Below are 27,639 nucleotides of genomic sequence, written 5' to 3'. Positions count from 1 at the left end.
AGAACAGCTCTTCAACATTCACCTCATCTCTACATGAAGTATAAATATATTTTTCCCCCCCCAATAACATTTCAACTGTCCTACCACAATAATAGATCAGATCAAGACAAGCACAAACTACTCCTGGGTCATTATACTTCCACCAGAGTACAACTTATGCATTAGCATTACTCTAAAATATTAGGACATTAAGGGCAACCACAAAGCTTCATGTTTCCACTCAAAGGTTGGGTCATTTGACAGGACATTTTTTCTTAACCAAAAGTACAAGCTCTCACATGAGTAAAAGAAGAGAAGTACTGATAAAACAGTCCAGGTGAACAGTTTAAGTTAAAACATCTACGTGCACACAACTACTAACCAGTAAGCATGGGTGCAAGTATCCGCAGAAGAATTGTACTGCTCTAACCAGTGTGGCAGAGCATCTTCAGAAGGTACCTGGAAGAGTCATTCAAAGTGGGAATAATAATGAAGGAACACACATCAAGGCTTACAGAGAACAAAAGCAATTTAGTCATCAGTACTAGGCGAAAAGGGGGAGCACCAACGTTAGGATGGTGATGAGAGGTACATTACCCCACATTATTACAATTTCAGGCTATTCAATGGAAATGTCATCTCAAAGGATGAGCAAAAATGCTTGAGCATAGCAGGATCTGAGAGTTTTTCCAATAATCAACCTGATCTCAGACTCTCAAGTTCTCATAAATTCAACACCTCAAAACTGTTTAAAAAAAGTGGTAAGATCTTTCCAGCCTCTAAACAAGCCATTACAGTACTTAAAATGTCATCAGCAAACAGCTGAAGCTTCAGCATCTTTGCTTAGAATATACTGTACACAGCTGCTTATTTAAGAGCATGGCTGTACACCTCACATAGAAGCACAACTTTCCTTGCTGGATCCTGAAAAAATTAATTTTATATTACCACACCACAGATTATTTATATTCAGAAAGCTTTGGCTATAGGAATGCAGAAACCATGTAGACCTACTTAAAGACCCAAATACAGGCTCTGCTCTGGAAAGATAAGCCTAGTTTTTGACTTGCCAAAATTATACATAAATATCAGAAAAATTAAGTATTTATCTTCAAATTTTTCTAAGTTTAAAAGTAGCATAGTTTTAATGGTTACCTTCTTATATTTCTTTTTCAGGTCTGCACATGTTTCTAGTTTGAGTTGTTTCCCAGTATTTGGTCTGTATACTAAAAAAAGCTTCTTTTTAGGATTCACTTCTTTTACTAGAATAGCGGTTTTCTTGTTATTTCTTATCTGGAAAAAAATCCAACAACAAAAACTTCTTAAGTTTAAACATGCCAACAGTACCTACCTGAAGTGATTCCATACTGTGTTCTTTACGGAGTAACAGCACACGTGATTGCGTATCAAGACAACCAGTAACAATAAGGACACCTTTAGAAGACAGCACCACTAATCCACATGAACCTCACAACTTTCCTTACAGCAAAACATCTCGTTTCTTGATGCAAGTGTAAATAAGAGCTATTAATTCGGGCTCACATTCCTATCTGAAAATATCCCGAGCAGCTAAAAAGGAGTGCTTCATATTTAAGTGGTGGAAACAAGCTTAACATGAATTTTAATGCAAGACTGAAAACATTCTGCAAGAACTAAGCAGTAATTAATTTAAACAGTAAATTTTTCAGGAGACAGTGTGTTTGGTTAGCTCACATAAAGCTGGTCTGGACATAATGCAAGAGACAGAAGAACCTTACCTGTAGTGATAAATAAAATCCATCATCTGGACCTGTCTGTTCCGCCCAGATCTTAGTTGCTTCGTCCCAAGACATTCCTCTCTCCACACTGATCTAGAAGACAGCCAGGCAGGGGTATGTGAACGGGAACAGGCTTTAAAACGGTTACAGACACAGGAACTAAAGACCCATGGAATCAAGCACTGTCCAGTAAAAGGCCTGGAACCTCCCCTCACTCAGCACATGTTTAGCCAATTGCCATGTTTTAGAAACCTACTGGCAAGCAAGTTTTATTTGTTCATACAAAAAGATACAGAATCAACTTACTGTGTATAGTTCTACGTGTCCAGAGGTAGAATATCCAGGAGTTAGAAACTTCTTAACGTCTGCCTTCCTTACTTTCTCATCCCCAGAGCCCAAATCTGGAAAGGAAAGGACAAAGTTATTCTGTTTCTCTGTTCCTACTGAAATACAAGAGTACAGAGAAGCTGATTTACTCACCCAAGATGCCCATATCGTATCTTCCATTCTTTTTAGCATTTTGAATAACTGCATTTAACGTGTCAGAAAAGTACTGGAATAAAGCATTCTGCTGATGTACTTCCATGCCAAGAATTCTATTCAGAAATTTCCCTATGTTGTTATAATCTTAAAAAAAAAAAGATTAAGAAATACACATATTAGGTCAACAAAGACTGATGACAAGCTCTCAATCAGTGTTCAGTCTCAAGAAGACTACTTAAATCCACTCTTTCAGAAATGAGGAAAACATTCTGGAATTCATAAAGTAACTTTTTAGATAGTTACAACTTCAGTTCTATTGCTAGAAAGCCACCATCGTGACATATGATATCTCTAGTGACATTCTAAAGACACATTAAACACACAAATACCTTTATCAAGCGTTAGTATTCCAGATCTGTCTTCTACATTTATCAAGCCTACGCCAATCAATCCCTGACGAACATCTAGGAAAAAGAAAGTTAAATCATGGCTGCTTTGCCAGCTAAAAATAAACCAATGAAGTAACAGCTTGTTTAGCAATCACTGTTCAGGATCCAATTCCAAAACTTCTGACACCCCTCAAATACAAACTGCTACCTAGTACCTCAATAATCAAGGTGGAACTTTGCCTTCTGTCCTTCCAGGAAGCACAAGCAGGGAAAACTACTAGTGGCACTATATATAAGCTCACAGGAAAACCAAGATATTGCAAGAGGTAACAGGAAAATTAAGACATAGAACTGTATGTAATGCTTTGGCCAAGCAGATACAGAACGTGCCTTATACTGAGAGAGTTCACATATCTTGTTTCACACGTGAACTTCAACATTCAAGCAACATGCAGAGGACTAACATCCAGTGAGAGCCTGTCTGGGCCAGCTGATCAGCTGAAATAGTAACAGTGTTTTCTAGCTCTAAAATTATTTTTATTTTCTGCATACTGGAAAACGACCCAAAGGTAGCTATTCCATCCAGCAAATCACACTTACCTTTGAAGAAGTCTCCAGGAAAATCGGGAGGTGGCGAGACCATTGGGGAGTCTAAGTTCACAATGGATTTCATAACAATCTCTAAAGCATTTCTGCCATACTGCATAAGAAAAATAAAGTTGCTCTGATAATGCGATCCAGTGTTTGTGCCTCAGCCTCAAGCACACGTGGTCTAACAAATATTTGTAATTCACAATAAAATGTTTTTCTCTGCAGTAGTGAAGGGAACTGTTTATTAGCTGTTCAATTATAAACTACACTATATAAACAGCCCAGTCTTAACTCCTAATTAGAATTGCCAAATTTATCTTTCAGTTGTCACTCAAGACCTGGATTGTTAGCAAATGCAGAAATGTAATTTACACATGTATTCGTGTTCCATGCAGCTTTGCCACCAGAATTAAGAATGTTTCCTGGCTGTCTCAGAAAGAGGCCTCCTTATCAGTAAGTAAGGCAGAAGTAAAACACTTCACAGAAGATGGAAGAAATCCTTCCTCAACAAGTCATTTGTGGCATAAGTGTCAGAGCATGAGTTTTCAAACAGAAATAGAACCATCACCTTGTTGTCAAAATTGAATCTGCTGAGGTCTCGAGTTTCTGTAGCCCGTCTGTCACCATGGGTGAGGGCTCCCTGTTAAGACACACCTTTGTAATTAAATCAAATTTTAAGAAAAGAAAACTAAGTTGTATTTTCTCAAATAAAGGATCAGACTTCTCGAAACAATCTTACCAAGCTCTCCAGTCTTTTTGCAACTATAGATGCAAATCTTTGCTCTCCGGCCAATTCAGAAATTAGGAACACATACTCTGGGGCAGTCACTTGGTTGGATCTATGAGTTCTTCCTGGATAATTAAATAGAAGCACATATGTCAAATTCCACTTCCTTGAACATTTCTAATAAAATATGAATTCGACTAGTAAAGAAAAAGGCTAGAAATTAAATCCTGCTGAAAATTAAGTTTCTGCTGTACTACAACCACTGGAAGGTAGTACACAAATGCTCTAGAGTTGTGGCAACTTTCATAAAGATGATACATGAAAAAAACACCCTAAGCTGCAGTGTGAGCTTGTAAGTTTTGAAAGAAACCTAGCAAAATTATGACTATAGATCAAGCTGATTCTATTCATGGGTAAAGACGACTGGAAGGATCAATGTTATTTGCCATGAATTAGAAGCAGATTCAGTTAGTATTACTAGTTTGCTAGGGGAAGGATACAAAAAATAGTTATTTACCGAACTGCTGTATTGCTCTATCCGCGCTCCACGGCAACTCCAGAGTCATGTGAACTCTCCGTCTCTGGTTCTTAGCTCTACGGTCTGCTTGCAATGATATCCCAGAGCTGGCAGCCTCCGAGATGATGGCAATGTTCTTTGATTAAGAAAGGAGTTGTTAGCAATACATCCAAGATCAAGCTTCAGTTTTCAGTTTCGAAAATAAAATGTATTTTTACAAGTACTACTAACGTGGATCTGAAATGGTTTCACTGTTACTTAGTTTTCCTATTGCAAGGAGGAGGGGAGGGGAGAAAAAGTATGGTTCTCTATCAGAGTTAGAAATGCTCATGAATTTTTGAGTGACAGGAGTGGTTTTCGCTTTACTTCATTTCCACAGAAAGGTGTTGCTGTCAGAAGACAGGCAGTACATTGCAGTCTTGCCATTCCGAAGGGTGGGTTTCTCTGATGCTGGCCTGCGTTTCAGGAAGGGGAGGGACAGAGGGAGCCCTGCTCTGATAGCAAGCACCGCAGAGAAGAAAAAAGTTGCTGCTAATACTGTATAAGGAAGAGGATATGGCCGTTCTGGTACATGAATGCGTTTGCCTTGGAAGAATGTAAATGTTTGGACTGTGCAGTCACCTACAGGAACGTGAGTATTTATTCTCAAGTGTAATAACAGACCATAGAAGTTCCACCCAACAGCTACCATTACTTGATTTGCCCTCTTGTGGTAGCATGTCCCAAATGAGCCACAGGAAAGTTGTGGGGTTTTTCCCTTCCTCTTTTTATCAGCTTCAGTTCTACCACTATTCCAGCCAGTACTTGATTTCAGAGTGCAATAGCCAAAAGCGATCACCCTTCCCAGCATTACTTCTCGATCCCTGTCAAGGTAGGCCACCACCACCTTTTCCCTGCAGCCCCCTCAATGTTTTTTCAGACCAAGCCAGTCCCCATTTCTCAATTTCCTTATTTCCTCTAGGAAGCAGAGGTACACAGTAATCCAGATAAAGGAATCACAGAGATGGGGGGTGTTTCTCTGCCTTTTAAACATACACTGCTTCACCAGAGCAGCTGGAAGGTGCCAGCTTTCCATTTGGCATGTGTATATACCTCTTAAGCACAAGCCTCCATGGCCACCCAAACTACAGCCTGACCTTTAAAGCACAATGCAGCCACATATTGGACAGGACTACTGAATGCACTGGTTTGAAAAACGTAACAATAGTGAATAGAATATGCTAACTAGTACTTACAGTACCTGAGGAGTCCCTGTAGTATAATGGTAGAGCCACAGCTTCGATAACTTAAAGTGTTACAATTTATAAAATACTGCCAGATGCCATAGTATCTCTTTAAGGATTACCTTATCTCCATCCATGAACCTCTGCTTCTCTGTGATGTTCAGAATTTCAACGGGCACATCAAGCTCGGACCTCGACTCGTAAGATATGCTGCCATCGTCATTGCTTACAACTCGCCCTTTGCGGCCAGTCATCTGCAAAAACAAAAGGGCATGCAAGCTCGTTATAGCAATGCCAAAATTATTACATGACCAAAACCTGCAAGCAACGGTACTGTTTATTCATACACCAACCTTAAAATAGAATCAGTCATTTACTTCAAGTCTAAAACCACATTAGAGAACCTGGATTGTTTTTTGGTTGGTGCCATTACCTGCTATGTGGTGTGGCACAGTTATTTAGAGGTATCTCATGGAATCAAAAGCATAACAAAGCCTATCTATGTAGATATGACACAGTACTATGCTCCTGTCCGTAAGGGATTTACCAGGAGTACTAAGAAAATAATCAAAACTGACAGCTGAGATTGCCACTGATTTCAACAGGGTCTTTTAAATCATAATGATCTTTCTGCTTGATAAGAGTAAAGACATGTTTCTAAAGTTATTGAGATAAAGAGGTAATAATTCATCAGGCTTTTCACTAATGCAGTTTTATTATACAGGTTCTTAATCTTCATTGCCTAGGAAGATGAACTAAAGCTGCTTTCTGTTTTATATACACCCGCTTCAAACTGACTACAGCTAAAGAGACACACCACGATAAAGCAAAACAAACTAGCATGATTTACCCAACAAGAAACTACCAGTCTCAGAAATAACCTATTTACCCATTCAAAGCACTCTGTGTTCTAATACAATCTTCGAGTTTCCCTTTAACTCACAAGGCATTCAGCAAAGCAACATATACTCTTATCCCAGTGAGATTACTGTCTAAAACTGATAAACACGTTCTCTTTAATAGATACATAAGTCACATGCAACCCTGAAGAATGACAACACTGATTTACTGCAGCCAGATAATGTATGGCTGCAGTAGAAAAAAAATACATTTTTTTTTAAAAAAAATGTGAACACCAGCCCTACCTCTGCAACATTTTCCGGACCACCGAGTTCATCTATAAGCTCATCCAGTGTATTAGGTGGAAGATCTTCAGCCAGCTTTTCCAGTTTATCAAGCAGTTCCTTTTTCATTTGTTGGGCCCTTTCAACAGCATCCTGACTTGTTACAAAGCTGCTGTTTGTGTTACTGTTTGCTGAAATTTAAGAGACTCTTTAAGATTTAGAATTTCACTGCCTAACTGCTAAGTAAGTGAATCCATCAAAGAAATGTATTCTTACCTGACATGTTGGTACTAGAAGTGGTGGTACCAACAGTGGAAGTAAAACAGCTAGGTCGTTTTGATCCAAGACCAGAAGCTAGTAAGGCACTTTGAATAGAATCTGGGTCTATGCTTTTCTTCTTTTTCTTGTCTTTATTTTTTTTATGCTCTTTTCTAATTAACCAGGGATCTAAAGTTAAATAAAGTTATTTTCAAAAAGATGGAAGCATTTACCAAAAAGCCATCCTTTCCTTTGAAAAAACTACATTCTTGTTACAAAAGGTGACTTACGAAAGTCTGACCTCCAGTGTGTAAAATCTACTTAAAGATGCAAACCAACACTCCAGTACTAATTCCAGTCTCATTAGAATTAAACTACATGCTTATCGAACACACTTATTTTTGACTCATTGAAGTAGTTAGGAAAGACTTTATACTTACTATCTGCACGTACAGCTACTGGCTCAATGAAACAAACTGTCTTACCATCTTCATCATCTTCACTGGATTCATCTCTGAATGGGTTGAAGTCATCATCATCTCCAGAACTCAAAAATCTGGAGCTCTCATTGTCACTTTCTTCATTGTCTGAAGCATCAGACTCACTTTCACTCTCATCAGAGCTGCTACCTGCAAGGCCGCCTGTTTTGCGAGCTTTTTTGGCTTCTCTGCTTATTTCTTCACCTGATTCCATTACCCCCATCACCCCAGAAGAAAAAAAAAAGTTAGTTTAGACATTGTACTCTACTTTTGAGGTTTGTTTTACCACCACTGCATACAAACTAGAAAAATACTCAACTACTAAAAATAGCAGTGTTTTAAAGAATCTAAGTGCCAAGACATCTCTCCCAAGTTTGGTTTTTGATTGGTGGTTTTTGTTTGTTTTATGATCACCTACCTTTCAGTAAGAATACAACCAGTTTGGGAAGTGGGGTGGTATTAGTCTTGTCTTTACTGAGCCTCAAGAAAAAGTGGTTATCAGCGTGACTGCATCAGGAAGTGGTCTGACACGTGCAAGGCATTTTGGGATACAGTCCCATACCAGATCAACTCAAGTCTGAGTGAAGCAGTAACCAGAATTTACAGGTTATATTGCTTCAGTAGCAGTTTTAGTCCGCTAACGGAAATTTCTAACAAAAGTCTTAGAGGCTTGCAATACATGCTCTTTCATGAATGCCTGTACTGATATTTACACTCCTGTATTTTTTCCAGAGTTCACTCTTGGGCAGCTCTAGAACTGCCCCATTTTCACTATGGCATCAGTCTAAGAACTTCAGCATTACCTTTCCGTTTCTTTATTTTGTTCTCCTTGCAAGGGCTGTCTCTGGGCGAATTGTTATTACTTTGAGCAGTCAAGTCAATTCCCAACAAGCTAAACAGCTTCTTCCTGTCAGGAGCTGGAAAGTGCTTTTCAATAAGAGACTGGAATACTCCTCTGTTTAAGAAAAAAGGGTTCTTCAGTCAAATTTGCATTTATTTAAAGTAGAAACCTATAACATTTTAACAGCTTGCTTGAATTCTCTGAAAAATTATTCCCTGTGAACACTATTACACAAGCACTCTGTAATTATCACCGATATTATTTACCATATATGCCATACCATGGATGTACTGTATTTGTCACCTTCTTTTAAAAGTAGGAGACATTTACTTTACAGCACTGTAACTTGTAACTTAAATCTGGTTTTGGCATCAAGTGGTATTGCTACTGCGATCTTACTGCTCAGAGTTTAAGTGACAGATAAAGTTCCTCAACAAGGTGGTCTCAGGACTGAGATCATCAGGTCTGGCTCAGCTGGTGAAAGAGGGAAGTCACAGCTTAAAGTGGCTTTGGTTTAAATGCAGCATACACTTTGCAAGTCCTCCCCTCCTCCCAGTTTGAGTAGAACAGTACCAGCTGTTCACACCTGAGAACATCATTTCAGAAGGCTGGCAGAGCTAGGAACTAACCCATGGTTCACTTGAGCAATAATACCATCAGGTTTTATGTACGGATGTTCTTAAGCTGCCTGTACTAAAGGATACCCAGCGTCTGTGCACTGATGCATGTTTTACACGTGAAAGGACAAATTACTACACACACTAAGCTGGATTAAGGCTAGTTTTGTAAAAGACAGTTTTAACAAACTTCAATCTTACTTTGCTGTAGAAACAAAGTCATTCAGTTCACCACCACCTTCCTCCAAGGCTTCTAATGTTCTTGCTTCTCCTGTTGACTGCAGGCCAATAACAACACACTAAGGACAAATGAATACAAGACTAAGATGACGTGGAAGTTTACTTTTGCCTGAATTTCTGCTCATTAAACAGCTTCAATACCATAAAGTACAAAAGCATGCTGCTACTATGTCTGAAAATATTTGTTATAAAAAAATAAAAACATTAATAGCCTTACATTTAATAACGATATTTAAAAGTAGGTCTTTATCAACTTACTTTCCCGTTCTTGATTTCTTCCCGAGCTAGCTGCACCACCCTCTTCACTTTAGACGCTATGCAAAGGTACTTGAAAAACCTCTGATGAGCTGACCAAAACTGACCCCACATAGACTTTTTCATTCGTTGTTCTGCATCAATAAGATCGGCTGCTTGCTGAAACCTCTCTCTAGCACTGACCCACTGGAGAAGAAAATGTTAATTGCTTTACAGGTCACATTTCAAGGCTACACAGATACATTAATACCCAAATAAAGACAGAGGTTTAAAGTTCCAGTACTAAGGGACTGCAAGTCAAGGAAACTCATCATACACCAAACATAGCTCACAAAAAAAGAAAATAGCTATCCTTAGTAAATTCAGAAGATAATTATGTTTATAATGAAAAGCAGATACATTTACATTACTACCAATGCAAACACACAGTATTTTTTAATTACCTAGTTTCTCCATTAATACACTCATGTTAAGCAAACAAAGAGCACTGCCCAAAATTAAATTTAAAGCTACGCATGAAGATCCCAAGAAGAGAAAACCCCCACTGCCTTCATTTCTACAACATTGTTATACCGACTGTTTCCAGATTACACAAAGTAAGCTTTGGACATTAGTGATTTGTTTAAGCAACATTCAAACTTAAGTGCTGTTTTAAAGTTGATGTTATATACCTGCCAAATTTTAATTATTTTACATGAATAGAGTCATGCTTATGCAACCTCTTAAGCAGATAAAGACCCTGCTCATTTTAGTCTACATCCAAGGAGTAATTATTTTTATCTAATATAGCAGAGGTAATGTACAAGCAGAACGTGTGCTCCAGAAAGACACACTCAACATATGGACAAAACAATTAAGAAAAACATGAAAGATAACCAGCAGGTGGATAAATGAAAACATTAAAGGGAACCACAGCTCCGGTGCTTTGGAGTTGGTCTGCCACATGATTAAAACTATCACCCTGCACTGTAACTACAAGCTACCACTCCATCATTCTGCCTCAATGAAAAAGCCCATGCAGCCTGTCTAGTGGTCCGCAGCTTGTTCTCAGCTCAGTTGCCTAAAGGGGGAGGACTGGAGCACCAAAATGTGACCATCAGGTAGGCAACTACTACCAAGGTCTCTGAAGCACTGCTAGAAGGCAGTGAATTTAGTACATACTGGAAGATGCACCCAGAAGTTCAGTTTTTATGGACTCAGAACAAGAATTAACAGCTTTTGCCAAGTCTTAAATGGATGTTATACTAAGATGAGACAAGATGCTGCCATTCCTGTCTCTCAACAGGCTATTTCAGGAGCATTCAAGTTTAAACCATGTAACTTCAACCTTTCAGAACTCAATATAGAAAGCAAATTTAAGAAGGTGCTCTTACCAGTTTCACAGATTTATTGTACATTTTAACATATTCCTGTGAAAGCAGAACTTCATCAATTTTGAAAGTTACACCTGAAAAACTCAACTGTCTTGCTATGTACATTCCTCTCAGCTTCATATCCATAGCAACTATTTCCATGGCACCAACACCCCTAAAATAAAGGAACAAATTAAGTCAGTATTAGAATTTTCAAGAGCAAGGATTTGTTAAAAAACCCTCAAGTGCTTTAGAAGAAAACAGCATGCTTACCAATGTGAGGGAGTATGTTTTCAAAATCATTAGCACTCTTTCTTGAAATACACCCCCCTGGGGGTCTTGAAATTTAGCGTTCACATAAAACTATATCCCTGCCTCGTATTAAGTGTACCCCAAGAGGTACAAACACCCAAGCAGTTACTTTTCCCCTGAATGACCTAGCATGCAGTAAGAGACAGTACCTTACAAACTGTAATTGGATAATGAAGTCGGTCCAAATACATAACAATATCTTGCATTGCCGTTTTATAAACACCACTGAAGATTTAAAATAATGCATACAAACTGTATTAAGCCATTCAGATTTATGCTGGTATGAAAACCATTAGGCTAGTAGGTAACTTAAGCTATTGCTAGAGGAGTGTTGCTGTTGAAGAGAACTTGAGAGTGCAAAGCAAACCGACTCACAAGTTGGGGCCTGCAATTTCATTATTACTCATTTAATACATACTCAGTAATGAAGTGGAAATGATGCTTGCACAGTCTAGAAAAATGATACATCATGCACATGGCATACAGGGAGATGCATACTAAGCCCTACTGCAGCATCCTGAAGTGTTCAAAATTCTTTTGAAGTAGGCAAAACGTAATATATAAGATGTTCACCTACCAAAGAACATTGGTATTTTCTACCAACCTCTCACATTTAGGTTTTTTTAATAAGTTCTGAATACTAAGTACCTTGCAACAGCATACATTATTTTCCTGAACTGGGGTTTTTATGCCAGAAAGAAGCATAAGAACGGGACTTCTTCCTCTTAAACTGCCCAAGCTGACTGCATAAACATTAGAGGTCTTCTGCATATAGCGAGACATTGCCTGTACTAAGCATACTCAGTACATACAGCATGTTTTCATGATGAGCAGCAAAATATTTGCATTTCATAACACCCACATTTTAAGAGGGCTATTTTCCCAGCAAGCTTCTAAAGCTCTCAGTATTTTCTGTGAGCAAGGGAAACATCCCATTTTTCACCAGAGAAGATAAATTACATTTCTGCTAGATTTACAAGCTAGTCAGAAAGTTCTTAGTGTGACAGGACAAGTTTGCGGAGGACTCTGAGTGAATGAAGACAAAGGAACTGGAAAGCACAGTCAACCACAGCCATATCCGCTCTTGCTATAGCTCTTTCAAATATTACCTTCTTTCAACAGCCTGAATAAAATCACTGAATTCCCTAAATGGAGTTCCTTCACCCCATATTCCAAGACGGTTCATATATGCCATATTCCTTGGCTCAGACGCACCTAGGAGAGAAGAACACATTCTGTACCACTGCCAGCAAAAACATACAGACATGTAATGCAGACTAAGTAGTACATACCTGTGGCACTAGCATAAACAACCCTGGCTTTTGGAAGTTTATTTTGAAGTTCCAATACAGCCAGACCTGTTTTTGTTGGTTTTGATGAACCAACAGGACACAGATTCTTAGCTTTGTGACACTCATCAAATACAATCTGAACATTAATTAAGGAAAAAACTTTGTCCCACTTATTTTTAGAATGGGGAGCTAAAACAGAAGACAAGAAAATCTGCTAATTACAATAGGTAGCAGTAGTAAATTGTAAACTTAAAAGACACTAGAATTTTCACTAAAAACTTACAAAAAGTATTTAGCTAGTAAGCATTAAAGAGCACAACTACCAACACTTGACTTCTTTAAAATGCTGTTGATACTCAAAAACTTTTTAAAGAACTCACTGGAGAAAATTTCAGTATAAACTTAAGGTTCTTAAACATCATATCTTAACTTGATGTGGTTTTTTATTGAATAAGCAGAAGCTTCACTCTTGTACCAGAGTTGTGTGGCAACAATATCATGGCAATAGATTTGGCACAAAGTTTGTAGAACTGAAAGTCTAATGTCAGAACGCGCATACAATTGATTACTGTCACAGATAAAGAACAATACCTAAAACCACCAGCAAATAAAAATACAAGATTGTCTGAAAGATGTAAGCTTAAATAGCACTTTGGCTACAATCAACTGAACTCCAGATGAAGGATACGACTCCATCAAAGTCTTCACCGCACCAGTGAAGCAGCTGCTTTAATCTGGTTTTGTATTTACCACCAGACTGACTTTCACCAATAAGAGAAGAATAAGTAGCAAAGATGACACCTTTCTTCACGCTTCCGTTATGTTTGGAAGAAATTTTCCCATACTTGAACTGTTATAAAGAGATAAGAAATTACAGGAATTATTCAAGAGAGATCCCCTCCTCAGACCCACCTACCATATGATAAAGGGATGCTGGTGGTCTTAACCTTAAGGTGTGTGTACTTTGAACTGCCTGTATCCCTACATCATGACTAGGGCATAGCTGGCACGTGGCAATGGGGTTAAGCGGTTATAGAGGGCCTTACTTAAAAATCTACTTGAAGACGACTAGATCTGAGACCTTAAAACAGCCACGCTCTCTTACTACATGATTTCCTTAACTTAAATATAATTAAAATTTCTGTTTCAATGCATCCCTTAGAGCTAATGGGTCAAGTGTATTTACAGCTGCTACAGTAAGTGACAATTTCAAAGCTTTACTGTATTTTATAATTAAGACTTAAAGCAAAAGTATAACTTAAACCAAACTTTTAAGTTCAGTGAATTCAACCAGTAATCACACTTCACAATTTATGTAAGTGGCTAATCCTGAGCAGAGGCACAATCTCCAAAAATAACTCCACACACTGCTGCTGATTTAGTAAATTATGAAGTCTACTACTCAAGTATTACATACAAAAAATGTTACATATAAAATGTGCACTGAGAGATAGAAATGAAAAAAATTAAAATGCTACGAAGTCTAAAAGATTTAAAGAATGTATCAGGTTCTAGAAAATACTCTACTAGTAGTGTCAGTAGTGGCTTGAAGAGTAACATTTTTTTACAAATACCACATGCTAAGACCTAAACCTACAAGGTGCCTATTTACATGATTAACTTAAAGCACTGTGTGGTTCTCCATAATAAGGCCTGTCAAACAAGACTCAAGACAGCAAATTTATTGAAATTAGTACATTCTTGCTCTTAAAACAGTCAACATGCACAACTTGTCACACAAGCGTACCTAAAGTTTTGCCTCAACTGTACATAGTAAAAAGTTTCCACACCTTGTTTAATGAATGAACCAATATGTTTTTTGCTCCGATATCTCTCAAATCTCTTTCAGCATCATATTTCAGATCATTTGACACACTAAACCTGAAGATAGAAAACAAAGCATATACTCTGTAAGTTACAGCCCAAGTTCAAAAAGCAGTTGCTAGAACACTTGCCAGAATACAGATTACACTGAATTTAAATACTATAGTCACTAGAGTGTCTGCTCTAACAAATCCTGACATACTTACCAGACTGCTCTTTTTCTGCCTAACAAGTAATTTTCATAGATTATTCCAGCTATGGTCCTTCCTTTTCCTACACCAGCACCATCACCTATCAAGAATCCAGCTCTGTCTCCGTTGGGCAGGAATGTTTCATGTTGCTGTAGGAGAAAGAACAGAAAACTTGTACCCATTCTCCAAGCACACATGGATTGTCAGAAATGAGCAAACTTAAAACATCCTACTGGATGAGACCAGCGGTTTACCCAGCCAAGCTGCCTTCTGACAGCGGGAAGAGGGGATTTTATTTAGGGAAAGCATATAACCTTAACTGCTTTATGTGATCCATTCTCCCCTTCTTCTCTCAGCACTTAGAACTGCTACACGTATCTAATTTAGTGCCTACCACCAGACTGGCTGCTTGTTTTAACCTGCTGACACGCACCTCCACAGCCTTTTGTGGCAGCACGACTCAGACACCCACTGCCTGTGCAAAGAAGTATTCTTCCCTCTGTTTTAGACCAACCTCCTACCAGTTTCACCAAAGTTTCTGCTCTGTTCTTGTTTTTATGGGATTCCACTGCCTTCTAGATCAAAGAGACCTTGATTTCACTCTCCTTCATTTTTTGCCTCTCCGGACCGAGGCATCCCAGCCTTTTTAGCCTCTTTTCACGAGGCAACTTCTTTCCTCCTGTAACCATTTTAACTGACCTCTAACTTCCGCTACCTTCCTCCCTGACATGCAGTGTGCTGCATGCACATCGTCTGATGTGGGCCCACTGAAGTTTAACGTCGCAGCAAAATAACACTCTGTTGTCTTCCCTGGACCCTTCCCAATGATGCCAGTGCTGGCTTTCTTAGCCTGCTCCTACTGCAGCCATTAAATTATTTCAGAGAAATAACAAAAATTCCTAAGCTGTCCTTCCCAAGACAGTTTTGAGATCAGCATCATGGGAGTGGTTTAGACAAAGCTTTCTTAGGTGTTTTACTTCACTTTTGTCTGAACTCAAGCTCACCTGCCACCCGCTATTACATCTCAAACCTTTATGCTCTTATTATTTTATCTCCTTGTAAAACTGATGTAGCTGCATTTGTCAGATAGTAGTTTTTCTTCTTAAATTCTATCTTAGTTTTAAGCTGTACTAATGTCCAGCATACCTGGGCTGCGTAAGTGATTGCTTCAAGCTGCAAAGCTGACAACCAGCCACTGTCAATTGTTTCTTCTGATATCGATGTCTGGTACCACACATCAGGAGGAGTTACACTGGACAATGAGCTGGTTTCCACTACTGGGTCAGGATGGCGTAGACCAATTTTTACTGGTTGAAAAGGGAGTGGTAGTAAGGGAAAAGATGCAAACATAAACATGTGCTGCAGCAGCAGAACTCTGTATTCATATTTACCAAAACAAACTGCAACTGTCCATTGCAAAAGCTGAACTCAAGAACTATGTTTCATGGCAACACTACACCAAGCATTAAACAAACTGCATTGCATACAAAAGAATACATTAACCTGAATCTATATCATTGCAATCTTAACTTTCTCTTCTTACCACCTTCCCCCACTTTCTATGAAATTAGGTAAAATTCAGTTAATAGAAAATTAAGGTATTTGTGTACTTGACATGTTTGAGGGAAAAAAAAATGGTCTGAACCTTGCCATCCCAAAAGGCCAGAGGCAGCCTCAAGATGCCAGAATCACAAAAGCAGCATTCTTCTCTCTATTTATATAGTGCTGGTTTTAAGCAGTATGAGAGGAGAAAAGATTTAGAACAGACATTGTTTAATTGCTGACAGATCTCATCAGTGACTAGGAATTAACCGTTTCGCTACAAACCCCATGCAAAATTTATTGCCTTGCTTTTACACCAGGTCAGCAATGTACTTTGGAAACAAGTTAACAGCTTTTTGTCACTGATTACAATAAAGAGAAAGGAAGGAAAAAAAGAGAAGATGGCAGTTAAGACCAGTAAAAGATTCACTTAAAAAAACCCAACAAAACAAAACAAACCAACAACCAGACAACAAACACAAAACAAACAGCTCTCAGTCAGTCAGGAACAATGCAGGAAGAATGTGCTCATGGTAATTTCACACCAAAAGACTAACAAGATTCTGAAGTGTAGCAGCAACCACTTAATCCCTTTACAAAATTTAATCTGATGAGGCATAAGTGTTTTAACACAGGTTAAAAAAAGCCTGATCTTGGTTCAACCACCTTATTTCTGAAACAAGCACTGCTCAAATTGACTAAAGAACTCCTTTTCTATTTAAGAAAAGTGTACCTTCCAAAGCTAAGTGCTATAGAAGAGAAAAATTTCCTAGGAAAACCCTCCACAAATTCCGGTGCTTTTTACTTGATTGAGATAGTAACCTATTTTTTGGTGTTAGCAACTACAGAAGAGAAAACAACAAATTAGCTCTCAAAACATTTCAGTCTTTTGACATTAAGAAAACATTAGGTCATACATTTTATTGGCATATACTCAGCATAAGTTTCTGCATGGCCCATTTCTTCTTCATCTTCTTCCTCAGGTTCCTCCTCCTCTTTTACTGTTGGCACTTTCTAGAATAGAGAAATACCTGCATTAGTCAGGCACACCGTTAATACTCCAAGTCCTGGATATTATCATGACAAATGAAATGAGCACAAACTTGCACTTGAGCATTTTAACACATGTACTAGATGAACCAGTGAGCAGCTGGGAAAACTACAGATGAAAACATACATTTCTTACACTTTAAACAAAGACACAAAGTCAGGGAACTTCCTCTCTTTTGCAAGGAGATTCAAGTACTCCAAACTCACATAGGCAGAATTTCCAAAGAAACACTTCTAACAGTGTATTAAATCCAAACTATGACTTAAAGAAAACTGCCTTAAACACACAACAGCTAGCTAACAGCCAAAACCTAACTTTCAAGTGCTCCCATGCAGCCTCCTGCAGTTTCACATTCACTATGTAATTTCACAACTTTGGGAATAGTTACAGTATCTATCCAGTATCCTCCAAAACCTGACAGCCATCCATTTTTTACCGTGATCTTGGTCACTGTAAGTATATGAATATTTTTAAAGTACTCGTTAAATGACAAATCAAAAATTTCACAATTACTAATTTAATGTTTAATACAAAAAAAGTAATCTGAAAAACGCTTCTCTTCGCCAGTTGCTAAAGAGCACTGTTCATCACAAACTTCAACTTGATTCTAGCTATCAGTGAAAATGCTGAAACTGAAATGTTTACAGCATCAGAATATACTTTCATTACATTTACGAAATCCAATGATACTCAATTTATATCTTAAATCAAGCTGCCCAGAAGGTCAACCATGCTAGAGTAAGTCTTGTTTCCTCCTTGCTAGTTATACAAATGGGGATATTTTAAGAAAATGTCTTAAAACACAGAGCAATGATAGGCTTATCAGCTCTAACTGCAGCACACTCTTCTTTGGCCACACAATCAGGTTCTGTTAAGGACAGTAATTTCTTGACATTTCTTGTAATTTCCTATATAGGTAGTCTGCTCTAAACAGCTGTTTTAGTCATCTAACCAAGCATTCATCTAGTGGAGAAACCAACCTTTCGAACAAACAGATGCACTTGATAATTCTACTGCACAAAATGCATGTATAACAACTGAAACAAGTCACAGGTGGTGTGGCAAATAAAATACACATTAATTTGGCAAATTAATCATTTGTATGACTTACCATAGTAGGTGAAAAACTTCTCATTTTAATATCATTTATCCATATTCTTGCTACCTCTTTTGTGGAAGCCTCCTTCTTCACTGCACCGTTGCTTAGATCGGCTACAAAATACAAAGCTGTGTTTTACAGAAATTCCCTCCAAACATCAAAACTAACATCCTTACCTATTAATGAGCTGGAAGAGAAGTTTAAAATGTCTAGTAGCACACTGACGCTTCAAGAACACAATCAGTATTTTTGTCCAAATCAGAAAGCCTCTGAGCAAGGAGTTAAATCCTGTTCCTTCTTCGAAGGAAACAAACTTCCCATGCAATACCACCCACCACATCCAACAGCTGTGTATTAGTTTCAATATTAAAAAAAAAAAAGTATTCTGGACCATTACCAAATCTATGCATAGTATTTAGAAATACTCCATCCTGTGAGCCTTTGAAGTTTAACAACAAACCAGAAAGCCCAGTGTTTCAACAGAAATTAATTTACCTGGTCTGGTGACATTTACTAGCTTAGGAGAAACTAAGATTACTTCTGTAAAACAAAAAGTCAACGCTTTGGACTCAATTGTTAGAAGTTTTTAACAGGATCCTTCAAGAAGATGGTTTATTAACTTTCCTGTCCTTAGCCACATTTGGAAACAACTGGCTATAGGGCTCACAACAGAACTAAAAAAATTTACACAAGGATAGATTTAAAGCATTGAAAGCAGCTGTCAAGCTTCCATCATGCTGACAGTCAATGCATGCAATAAATTTAGCATAATTTCCCCTAAAAACAATTAAGACAATTGCACAAATAAAGTTTTCCTCAAAGAGCTTGCATAATTTAACCTTTTAGTATCTCCCAATCTAGAATTCCTGCTGCCTGAATTACATGAAAATACGATGTTTCCTTCCAAGAGCTTCCCTGCCCTTGAAATTTCTGCATTTTGTCAATTATTTTTTTATAAGCATGAAGAAAGATCCAGAAGCACAAGCACACCAATAACATTAGAAATACAGCAGTTCTAGAAGTTGCATGTCTGCTTTTCACTTAATACAGAAGCTACAGATTCAACTGTTCTCTGCAGCTATGCCACTACAACACCTATTGGGTATTGATATCTTTTACTTATGTGCTTCTGTGGGTTTTCATTTAGCACAGAGCGGGTAAGTCAGTCCTCTAAAACCTCCTCCCCGTCCACTTCCTCACTCCCTTCACCCCTGGCCCCAACTTCAGTTGGTGTCTCAACTTCCATTTTTGTCAACCACTCCGTAACAGAAAGCAAGGGAACAAGGAGGCACATGCTTTTTGTTTCAGTCCTAACAGCCAGTTTCATTTACTACGAACTATCTGCATATGAAAAAATAGGTTACTTCCAATCCCGCCTATAGAAGTAATAAATCTTATTTCAGAGGCAATGAAAACATAGAAATCCAGTAAAATCCAGTGTACCTTTCAGAAAAAGCTGCAACAGAGATGTTTTCAAACTCAACTGGTCTGATCTTAACCTCATGCTAAAACTAGAATGACTTCAAAGAATCAAATCACACACACACACCCCCCACATACAGCTTTTCCCTTACATAAAGCTGACCCTGTAAGCTGTTCACATATTGGAAATAACATACAGGAAAGACTATGAAAAGAATCACATAATGAAGATTTGGAGAGTGGTAGCAAAACACTTGCAGCATTAAAGTCAACGCCACATTTAAGTAGCAAGATGGAAACAAACAGCAAGTTTTTAGGACTTAAGGTTTTAAACAATAGAACTGATGCCTCCCATGAAACATACAGGGACAGAGATTTTCTCTCTCAGGAGATGTTTTACAGGAACACCCTACCACGGGAGTACTAGTATGTACTACAACTCTAGTTTGGAAGGTGCCAAAAGAAATATAGTATTTATTAGTCATAGTTCCACAGCAGGTATACAGCAGAACAAAAACGGATGTAGACTCAAGGAAGATAGCTAAATCAACTTCAGTCATGTCCATGAATTAGTTTTACCAATTTGCCAGCTGTAACCTAAGATGTCATTTGCCCCATTCCTTACAGTAAATAAAGACCTTAATATTTTTTTTAAACCTGTCATTTTGTATCATTTCACCCTGAATTCTAGCACTACTGAAGTCAGAATAGAATCTACCAGGTTTTCTGGCCCATTTCATTTTACTGTGATACTCTACTGATCAATGAAACTGCAAAATGTACAAAGATCTTCACATTACATTGTTTCACTATTTGTTCAAAATACTGTAATTACGAAAAAAGAACACTCACTTGCTGCTGTTGCTACTGGTTGGGCAATATTAGGAGGTGGCTTCAACTTCATGAGTTCATTAAGACTATTATTCTTCAGCAGATCTTTCAGCTGAATCTGGTCCTTTGAAGGTGTCGTGGTCAAGGCATTGCGAACTGCTGGTGCTGCAACCGAGGGTCGAGTAGTTGTGCTGGTCTGAATGATTTTTGCTACAGTGATAGTCTGCCTCGTAGTTGTAACAGGTGTTGTTTTTGTCATCACTATTGTAGTCCCCAAAGTTGGAAGCTGATTTATTTGATTCAGCACAAAGGTCGTGGTGGATGGTGGTTGCTAGCAACAAAGAACGAGGGATATTTTCAGAAGACAGTGGAAAAAACAGATTTTATTTGCCTTTCATCTAGAGCACAGGAATCACCAGTTTTCAAAGACACTTGTAATAAGAAATGCCTTCACATAACATGCTGAGGATGCTAGAGTAATTATCCTGTGCTGCAACAGTCTGAGCAAGAAGCATCTATCAACATATTGCCATAAGTATTTTTGAACAGTATTTAAAATTTTATTTTCAGGTAAGGGAAAGGAAATTAAAAAAACAGAATGAAGGATTCATCACCTAGGTACAAGACACAACTACTGCAGGTACAGGAACCCTGAGCTGAAGAGCAAGTAGCTGGACAACTGTCAGAGCAAACAGCTTGGATTACTTAAAGTGTATGTGCAGCCTTTCAGACACACTATGCTACATGCACCTTTCTGCAGACCTGCTTTATGTATCCTCAGTTCAGGTGCAACCGCCATGACTACGGTGCTCAGTTACCTGCAGCTAGAAAAGGTGGTACATGGTTCAGGTACAGGAGTCAAGTTTACGTAGCCCATGTATCTCCAGAATTTGCATGCAGGAGAAGTAAAAGGCACACAGGACACCTCAAAATGTTTTGCTGCATACTGCTTTCTCCTCTTTTGTGTCCCTTGTCATACAAATTCTATCAACCCACAGGTACACCAAGTTTCACAGTCTCAGTAAAAGCAACACTGAGATGATGGCCACTGGCACTTTACGCTCCCACCTCTTTTGTTACGTTGTACTAATATACAGTCTTGGGTTTACCTGGCAAGGTTTTGGTAGCCAGGGTGCTTCTGTGAGATGCCAGAAGCCTCCCCCACATACAACAGTGCCAGTGCCAGCCTGCTACAAGACAGACCCGCTGCGGACCAAGGCCGAGCCAGCCAGCGATGGTGATAGCGCCTCTGGGATAGCATTTAAGGAGGAGTAAACACTGCTGTGTAATCAGCAACTGGGAGAGAGGAATTAAAACATGCGAGGAACAACTCCGCAGCCCCCCAGGCCAGTGCAGGAGGAGGAAGGAGGGGCTCCAGGCACCAGAGCAGAGATTCCCCAGCAGCCTGTGGTGAAGCCCACAGTGAGGCAGGCTGTGCCCTCAGCCCATGGAGCCCACAGCAGAGCAGATATCCTCCCGCAGCCCAGGGGGGCCCCGCACCGGAGCAGGAGGATGCCCGAAGGTTGCAGTGACCCTGCAGAGAGGAGCCCAGGCTGGGGCACATCTGCTGGCAGGGCCTGCAGTCATCTGGGGGACCCAGACTGTTTGTGAAGGACTGTGCCCTGTGGGAAGGGCCCATGCCGGAGCAGTTCATTAAGAACTGCAGCCCGTGGGAAGGGCTCATGTTGGAAGAGTTTGTGAAGGAGCTGCTGGAGCAAGGGACAAGCACGATGAAGGAGTGGCTGAGACAATGTGTGATTACACCGGGAGCGAAGCTGAGCCCAGGAAGAAGGGAGGGGTGGAGGGGAAGGTATTTTTAGATTTGTTCTTATTTCTCATTATCCTACTCCATAGTTCAATTTATTGCCAGTTAACAGATTTCCCCAAGTTGAGTCCGTTTAGCCCATAACAGTAATTGCTTATCTCCCTGTCTTTTATCTTGACCTGTGAGCCCTTCATTGTATTTCCCCCCCTTCACCATCCAGCTGAGGAAGGGGATCGACAGAGGAGCTCTGGGGCACCTGGTGTCCAGCCAAGGTTAACCCACCACACGTACACTTAAAAATTCAACAGGACCAGTTCTTACCCGAACATTTAATAAGGCTGGAGTTGATACGGTCTCTGGTTCTTGTTTCACAGCAGCTGTGGCCTCAGTCTCCAAGCCTAGTTCTAATGCACTAAGTGGCACTGACTGCAGAGAAGAGAAAGCAAGCATCAGGAAAGACTCACACCAGCAGAGAAAAAACCCTTAAGACTAAAGATCCACCCAAAAAATTGAAGTTAATGGGGAAGTCCTTAACTGTGTTCATGAACAAAGGTTTCATATATGAAAATAAAAATCATCACGTGGTTGAGTTCATATTCAAAGAATTTAAACATACAACACCTTGCTAGTTAACTGTGGTAGAAGTGTAATAGTTTTATTATGCCACTGTGCAACACAGTGCTGTTCCCAGTCTGTCTGAAACTGTTACACTCCTGCAGACTGACCACTGTCATGGAGATTACACACCATATTACTCTTCTTACACATTTATAGGAGAGCAGCTAGACTCCATATTAGAGTTCTTCATGGACTCATGACAGCATGCCCCCATTTAACGCTCAGAAGTTAAGTATATTATGTTTATACTGACCTAAATAGTGTATTTCAGATTGCTTTTTTTATATAAAAGTTTAAAATTAATTAGCAAGTCATTTTCCAGTCTCAGTACTGTGAAGCAGGAAGTTTATGAAAGCTCCACATTCTTTAACCATTTGCTACAGAGACACCACCCTCCTCCCCACAAATACATCAAGTGCAAGTTCTTTTGTCCTCTAGCAAACACCTATGTTCTTGTTTTAACCTGCTGAACAGCTGGAGTTGGTGCTGGATTTGCAAGAACCACGTCCGGCGAGTCAATATCAAATAGATCATTTGGACTGATTCCACTCTCACTCAAAGCAGCAAGCAACAGGTCTTGTCCTGGCTCCACCATCTCTAAAAAAATTAGAACCATAAACACAAGTTAGATTTAATTTTGATTTATTTCATACACACACACTCATATTTAAAGCTCCCTTTCCTGGATTTAGGAGCATATGTGATGCAGTCTCTTGTATACAGAGTTTCACTTTCTAGATTTGCTCCGGCTCTTTTGTTCATTTGTACATTTTCCCTCCGTTTTGTTTTTTAAAAATCTTTTCAACATACCCACTGGATTTAGAACCCAGAAGAATGAACCAGTTTACTACACAAAATGCTATCACATCCATAAATGTGAAAAGAAAAAAAAGATGCCTTTTCTAGTTTTCATCATATTACATTTTTAAACATTATAAGAAATACCAAGAGGCAGAAATGGTGAGACTGTATTATGCTAATGATACGCCTTTGTCAGTGAAGCACGCTGCAGGAGGGAAGCACAATTAAAACTCATTTAGTTTATCTTGTAACAACAAGTTAGTGATAAAAAGCTTATAAAAAAAGCTTTTATTTCTTGCTTGCCATTACATTAGGTAGTAATTCATTCATTGGAGAAATTCTGTTTTTGCGTACCGGGAAGAACAAGTGTTTCTCGATTAATAGTATGTTAACTACATATTAAATAGGACACTAACATCAGGTCACAGACTCCTTTATGTGTAGGACAAGCAAAATTAATTTCAAAAAGCTATTCTAGACAGTCTAAAAACTTACAAAAAAGCCAAACACTATGTTTTGAGATGAAGAGGGAGGATAATGTGCTTTGCTTCCAAGAAGGAAGCCCATTTGCCCCGGTACTAGGACAAAAATTTGATGAGCCCACATAACTTGAGCTATTCCTTGTATATTCTAAGCTACACCTCAAGTAGAAATTCACTTCATTTATTCTCCACACCCCCTGTAACACCCACTGGTAACAAAACATCAAAAAATAACAAAGCTGAACACCTCCTCTAAAGCAGGCAGGAGGACAAAAATATTTATTGGCATTTTAGATACACTCATTCACAAACTCCGAAAGAGCATTCACTTGCTTATCCTTCTCCACATGCACAGCTAAGCCACATCCAGCTGCTTGGTCAGACATTACTTAGCACTTTTGACAGAACAGGTAATTCCTGTAGTAAGTTAAGCCTCAGGCACTTAATTCTTATTCTTCTTATTTTTAGTCTGTCCAATAGTAGAGAGAAACCTTTCTTTTTAATGGACTAATACTGAGGTGGTGGCACCGCAAGAAGTGGTGGATGTAAGGTATTGGGACACAGGGGAAGATGCTCTTTTTTTAAGCATTCAAGACTGTACCATCCAAAAGAATACCAAAGCAACAAACTAATTGGTGGGACGGCTACTGACCACATGCAATCCCATTAAACACCACTTGCTGTGTCAGAACTAGACTACTTTTTTTTAAGAGGCATTTGAGGTGATCAGATAACTACAAACCAGGCCATTCTGCCAATTTATCAGCTGTAGAAAGTATTAAAAAATATTAAGACATCTAGCAGATTTAATTAACGTGGCAGCTCCTTCAAAGGATGTCACCTCCCACTAGCCTGTCTCCTAGAACCCTGAACGGGTCAAGAAAAATGAGTAAGAACAGATCGTTAGCTTTACCTTTCAGAAGGATTAAGCCTCCAGTCTCAAAAAAAGGGCCCTACACATATATAATAATTGGGTAGGATAAATCCTAATTTTCATCAGACTAAAATACTAACAGTAATCATCATATCCAAGTTTTGAAACTTACAACATTGTTTACTAATTAGAAACAGGTGAGGAAAAAGATTAAGTCTGCAAATGAAGTTTTAGCATATCAGTACTTTTGGCATTAGGCTCTTCAGAACAGCCACTGAAGGTGAATTTCTCCACAGAAGGGGAATTAACACCGCTTACCCTGGCAAAGCAGCAGCTCCCAAACACTTTACAACTGTAATTTCACAGTATCAATTCAGGAAAAGAGACATGAGCACTCTTCCACATAGTGCAACACCTTTGCTCAACAGTCAAATAAAAAATGTCTTAAACATACAAAGGAAAAAATTGTCAGTTGTGTCATTATTTAGTCTGCACGTAGTTTTGATCACACCATCTCTAAAACAAGGTACGACCAAAACTTCGTTGAGAGGTAAGTGGCTGTACTGATTACAGGTATGGAAAACCAGAAGCTTGGGGCTGTTTACTTAAATAAGAACTAGGACAAAAAAATTACTCAAGATAACTTCCAGCCTACTCTTGCCATGTTAGAAGGAAAGGCCTTTCTATGAAGTTGAGACTCAAAGCAAAACTAAAGCTAGAAAAAAACCCCACGCCAACACCACACGAAAACAAATCTTCCCCCAACCGCCCTAAGATGGTGCCACAACCTATCAAGTCACTTCAAGTCAGGGTTAACACATCCACGATGACACTGACCTCGACATTTTTAGCTATTAAAAGCGTGATGGCTTGCCTATCTTAAGACAATTTGACCAAGTTCAGAAAAAACATTCATAGCAGTAATACTCTAATTGCTTACTTCAAAGTACTCCTAGATGACCAGTAATAGAAACTAGTGTAGGAATTCCTACAATTCCCAACAGAGCCAGTTTAGAGGCATCCCCTTTCTCAGCAGGGCTGCTTTCACAGAAGAAATCCCCCAGCTGCATCTCTCTCATACTAACCCCAATTTTAAGCCTTAAAAATTAGAAGTTGCTAACAATCCAGCAAAAAGTGAAGTAAAACAACAGCAATTGTTCATTTGTCTGTCAGACAGCTGACAGACAATGAAAGTTTGACTAGTTTCACTTATTTTGTTTCTGTACACTAGGAACAAAGCTGCATTGTTTGAAACTGGAACAAAAGGAATTCCAAACTTCTAGAATTTTTACATTAAAAGTCACACTGAATACTTAGCACCAATTTTAGGCTTTGTGAAACTTCCAAGCACCACTGCTACCCTTTCACCCCCACCATTTTAATTCAGTAAGGACATTAAATGAGGAGGGGAAAAAAAGTACAGGAGAAGCTGCACTGTGAGAGCTTAGTTTATTTTTTGTGACATATGCTAGTCAAGCCTAAAATGTTATCAAGCTGAAACAGCTCCATAATCTTACAAGGTAGGAGGCTCCTTAGTTAACATAAGTGAAAGTGACTTTATCAAGCTCTGCAGCCCAGCCTTGGCAATACTATATAAGGACCTGTTTGCCACAGCTTAAAAACCTCCAAAAGAAAATACTTATAAAAAAGTTGTGAATATTACAAGCTGTTCCCTGAGCGTTTCACCAGTTGAAGAACTGTTTGAGCACACAGAATCTTGCAGATAAGGTTGTCTATGTTTAGTCAGGCTGTCCAATGTCACTGAGCAAGAATGAACCTGTTAGATAAAACTAAAAAGATGTATTTATAAAATTTCCACAGCAGTATATCAATTATTTTCTTCCTATTGAGAAAAAAAACAAACTGCTGCCATTTCAAGGAGGACTATCAAAACACACCAAGCATTTTTGTCAGGTGCTCTTCTGCTGAGGAATATAGCCTAGAACTTTGATAAAAGGACAGTTTTTCTGCCACTGCACACTATGTAAATAATTTCCAATTTAAAGATACAAAAGCAGAATGTCATGTTTAATATTATGTCATGTATCCATGCCAACCTGGCTCTCTCCCTCCATTTTAGCTTTAGTACAAAGAAGCAAAACAAAAAAAGAAAAAAGAGAAAGATTCTAAAACACATGTCAAGCAACCTGCTCTCGTTTCCCCCAAGAAAAATAATGGTAGAATCCTAAACAATGAAAAGGCTTTTGATTTTAGGCTTGCAAGTTACATGTTGTAACACTGTATACCTAAAGCACTTCTTTAAAAACTGTAATCAACTCTCGCATCACAACTTCGCCTAAATCAAACATCACAATCAAGCAGGCACAGCTATTCCCAAACCCTTCAGACATCTGGCCTCTGCGGCGTACCCAACCTGCAAACTCAGGTTTTAATGCCTGGCCTGAGACGCTCATTTAGTTAAGCAACTCTTGTTCTCCTTTTATTGGAAGGGTTTTTCCCACTGGCTTTCTGTGGAAAGCACGTCACCTGAACTATACTGGAAGCCATTTAAAATACCACACAAATACTGAAGTTGTAGAGAAGAAGAGATACAGCCCCCAAATTCTCCAGCTGCCTAAACTGTGAGCTCCCAGCAACCTGAAAATGTCAGGGCTCTGTTTCCAGCCTCTCACCAACAGCGGTGTAAGGGCTGCTAACCCCCAATCCCACACAACGGGATTCCCTGGATATCCAGATGGGTTC

At 38.9% G+C, this 27,639-nt stretch overlaps 1 protein-coding gene across 2 annotated transcripts in view; it reads right to left on the bottom strand.

The window, feature by feature from the left end:
• SBNO1 (strawberry notch homolog 1) overlaps positions 1-27,639 on the bottom strand; it is a 35,339-nt gene that overhangs the window by 5,322 nt on the left and 2,378 nt on the right. For both annotated transcript variants that reach the window (XM_037375363.1, XM_037375364.1), the window contains exons 2-30: positions 23,243-23,376; positions 22,483-22,587; positions 20,418-20,727; positions 18,156-18,256; positions 16,911-17,007; positions 15,598-15,758; positions 14,467-14,600; positions 14,227-14,317; positions 13,125-13,286; positions 12,437-12,572; positions 12,254-12,359; positions 10,854-11,007; positions 9,484-9,666; positions 9,187-9,284; positions 8,331-8,482; positions 7,534-7,731; positions 7,067-7,237; positions 6,812-6,981; positions 5,789-5,920; positions 4,444-4,579; positions 3,939-4,051; positions 3,768-3,839; positions 3,209-3,308; positions 2,609-2,683; positions 2,217-2,363; positions 2,043-2,137; positions 1,737-1,829; positions 1,135-1,272; positions 362-438 (exon numbers count right to left, since the gene is read on the bottom strand). In XM_037375363.1, the coding sequence (XP_037231260.1) occupies positions 362-438; positions 1,135-1,272; positions 1,737-1,829; positions 2,043-2,137; positions 2,217-2,363; positions 2,609-2,683; positions 3,209-3,308; positions 3,768-3,839; positions 3,939-4,051; positions 4,444-4,579; positions 5,789-5,920; positions 6,812-6,981; positions 7,067-7,237; positions 7,534-7,731; positions 8,331-8,482; positions 9,187-9,284; positions 9,484-9,666; positions 10,854-11,007; positions 12,254-12,359; positions 12,437-12,572; positions 13,125-13,286; positions 14,227-14,317; positions 14,467-14,600; positions 15,598-15,758; positions 16,911-17,007; positions 18,156-18,256; positions 20,418-20,727; positions 22,483-22,587; positions 23,243-23,374 (3,839 nt within the window). In that variant the 5' untranslated portion in view covers positions 23,375-23,376. The remainder of the gene's footprint in view (positions 1-361; positions 439-1,134; positions 1,273-1,736; positions 1,830-2,042; positions 2,138-2,216; positions 2,364-2,608; positions 2,684-3,208; positions 3,309-3,767; positions 3,840-3,938; positions 4,052-4,443; positions 4,580-5,788; positions 5,921-6,811; positions 6,982-7,066; positions 7,238-7,533; positions 7,732-8,330; positions 8,483-9,186; positions 9,285-9,483; positions 9,667-10,853; positions 11,008-12,253; positions 12,360-12,436; positions 12,573-13,124; positions 13,287-14,226; positions 14,318-14,466; positions 14,601-15,597; positions 15,759-16,910; positions 17,008-18,155; positions 18,257-20,417; positions 20,728-22,482; positions 22,588-23,242; positions 23,377-27,639) is intronic.

This window comes from Falco rusticolus, chromosome 1, assembly GCF_015220075.1.
Source record: "Falco rusticolus isolate bFalRus1 chromosome 1, bFalRus1.pri, whole genome shotgun sequence".
Taxonomy (NCBI): domain Eukaryota; kingdom Metazoa; phylum Chordata; class Aves; order Falconiformes; family Falconidae; genus Falco; species Falco rusticolus.
Note: the sequence above shows the minus strand (reverse complement) of the source record. Positions and strands in the feature narration are given on the sequence as shown.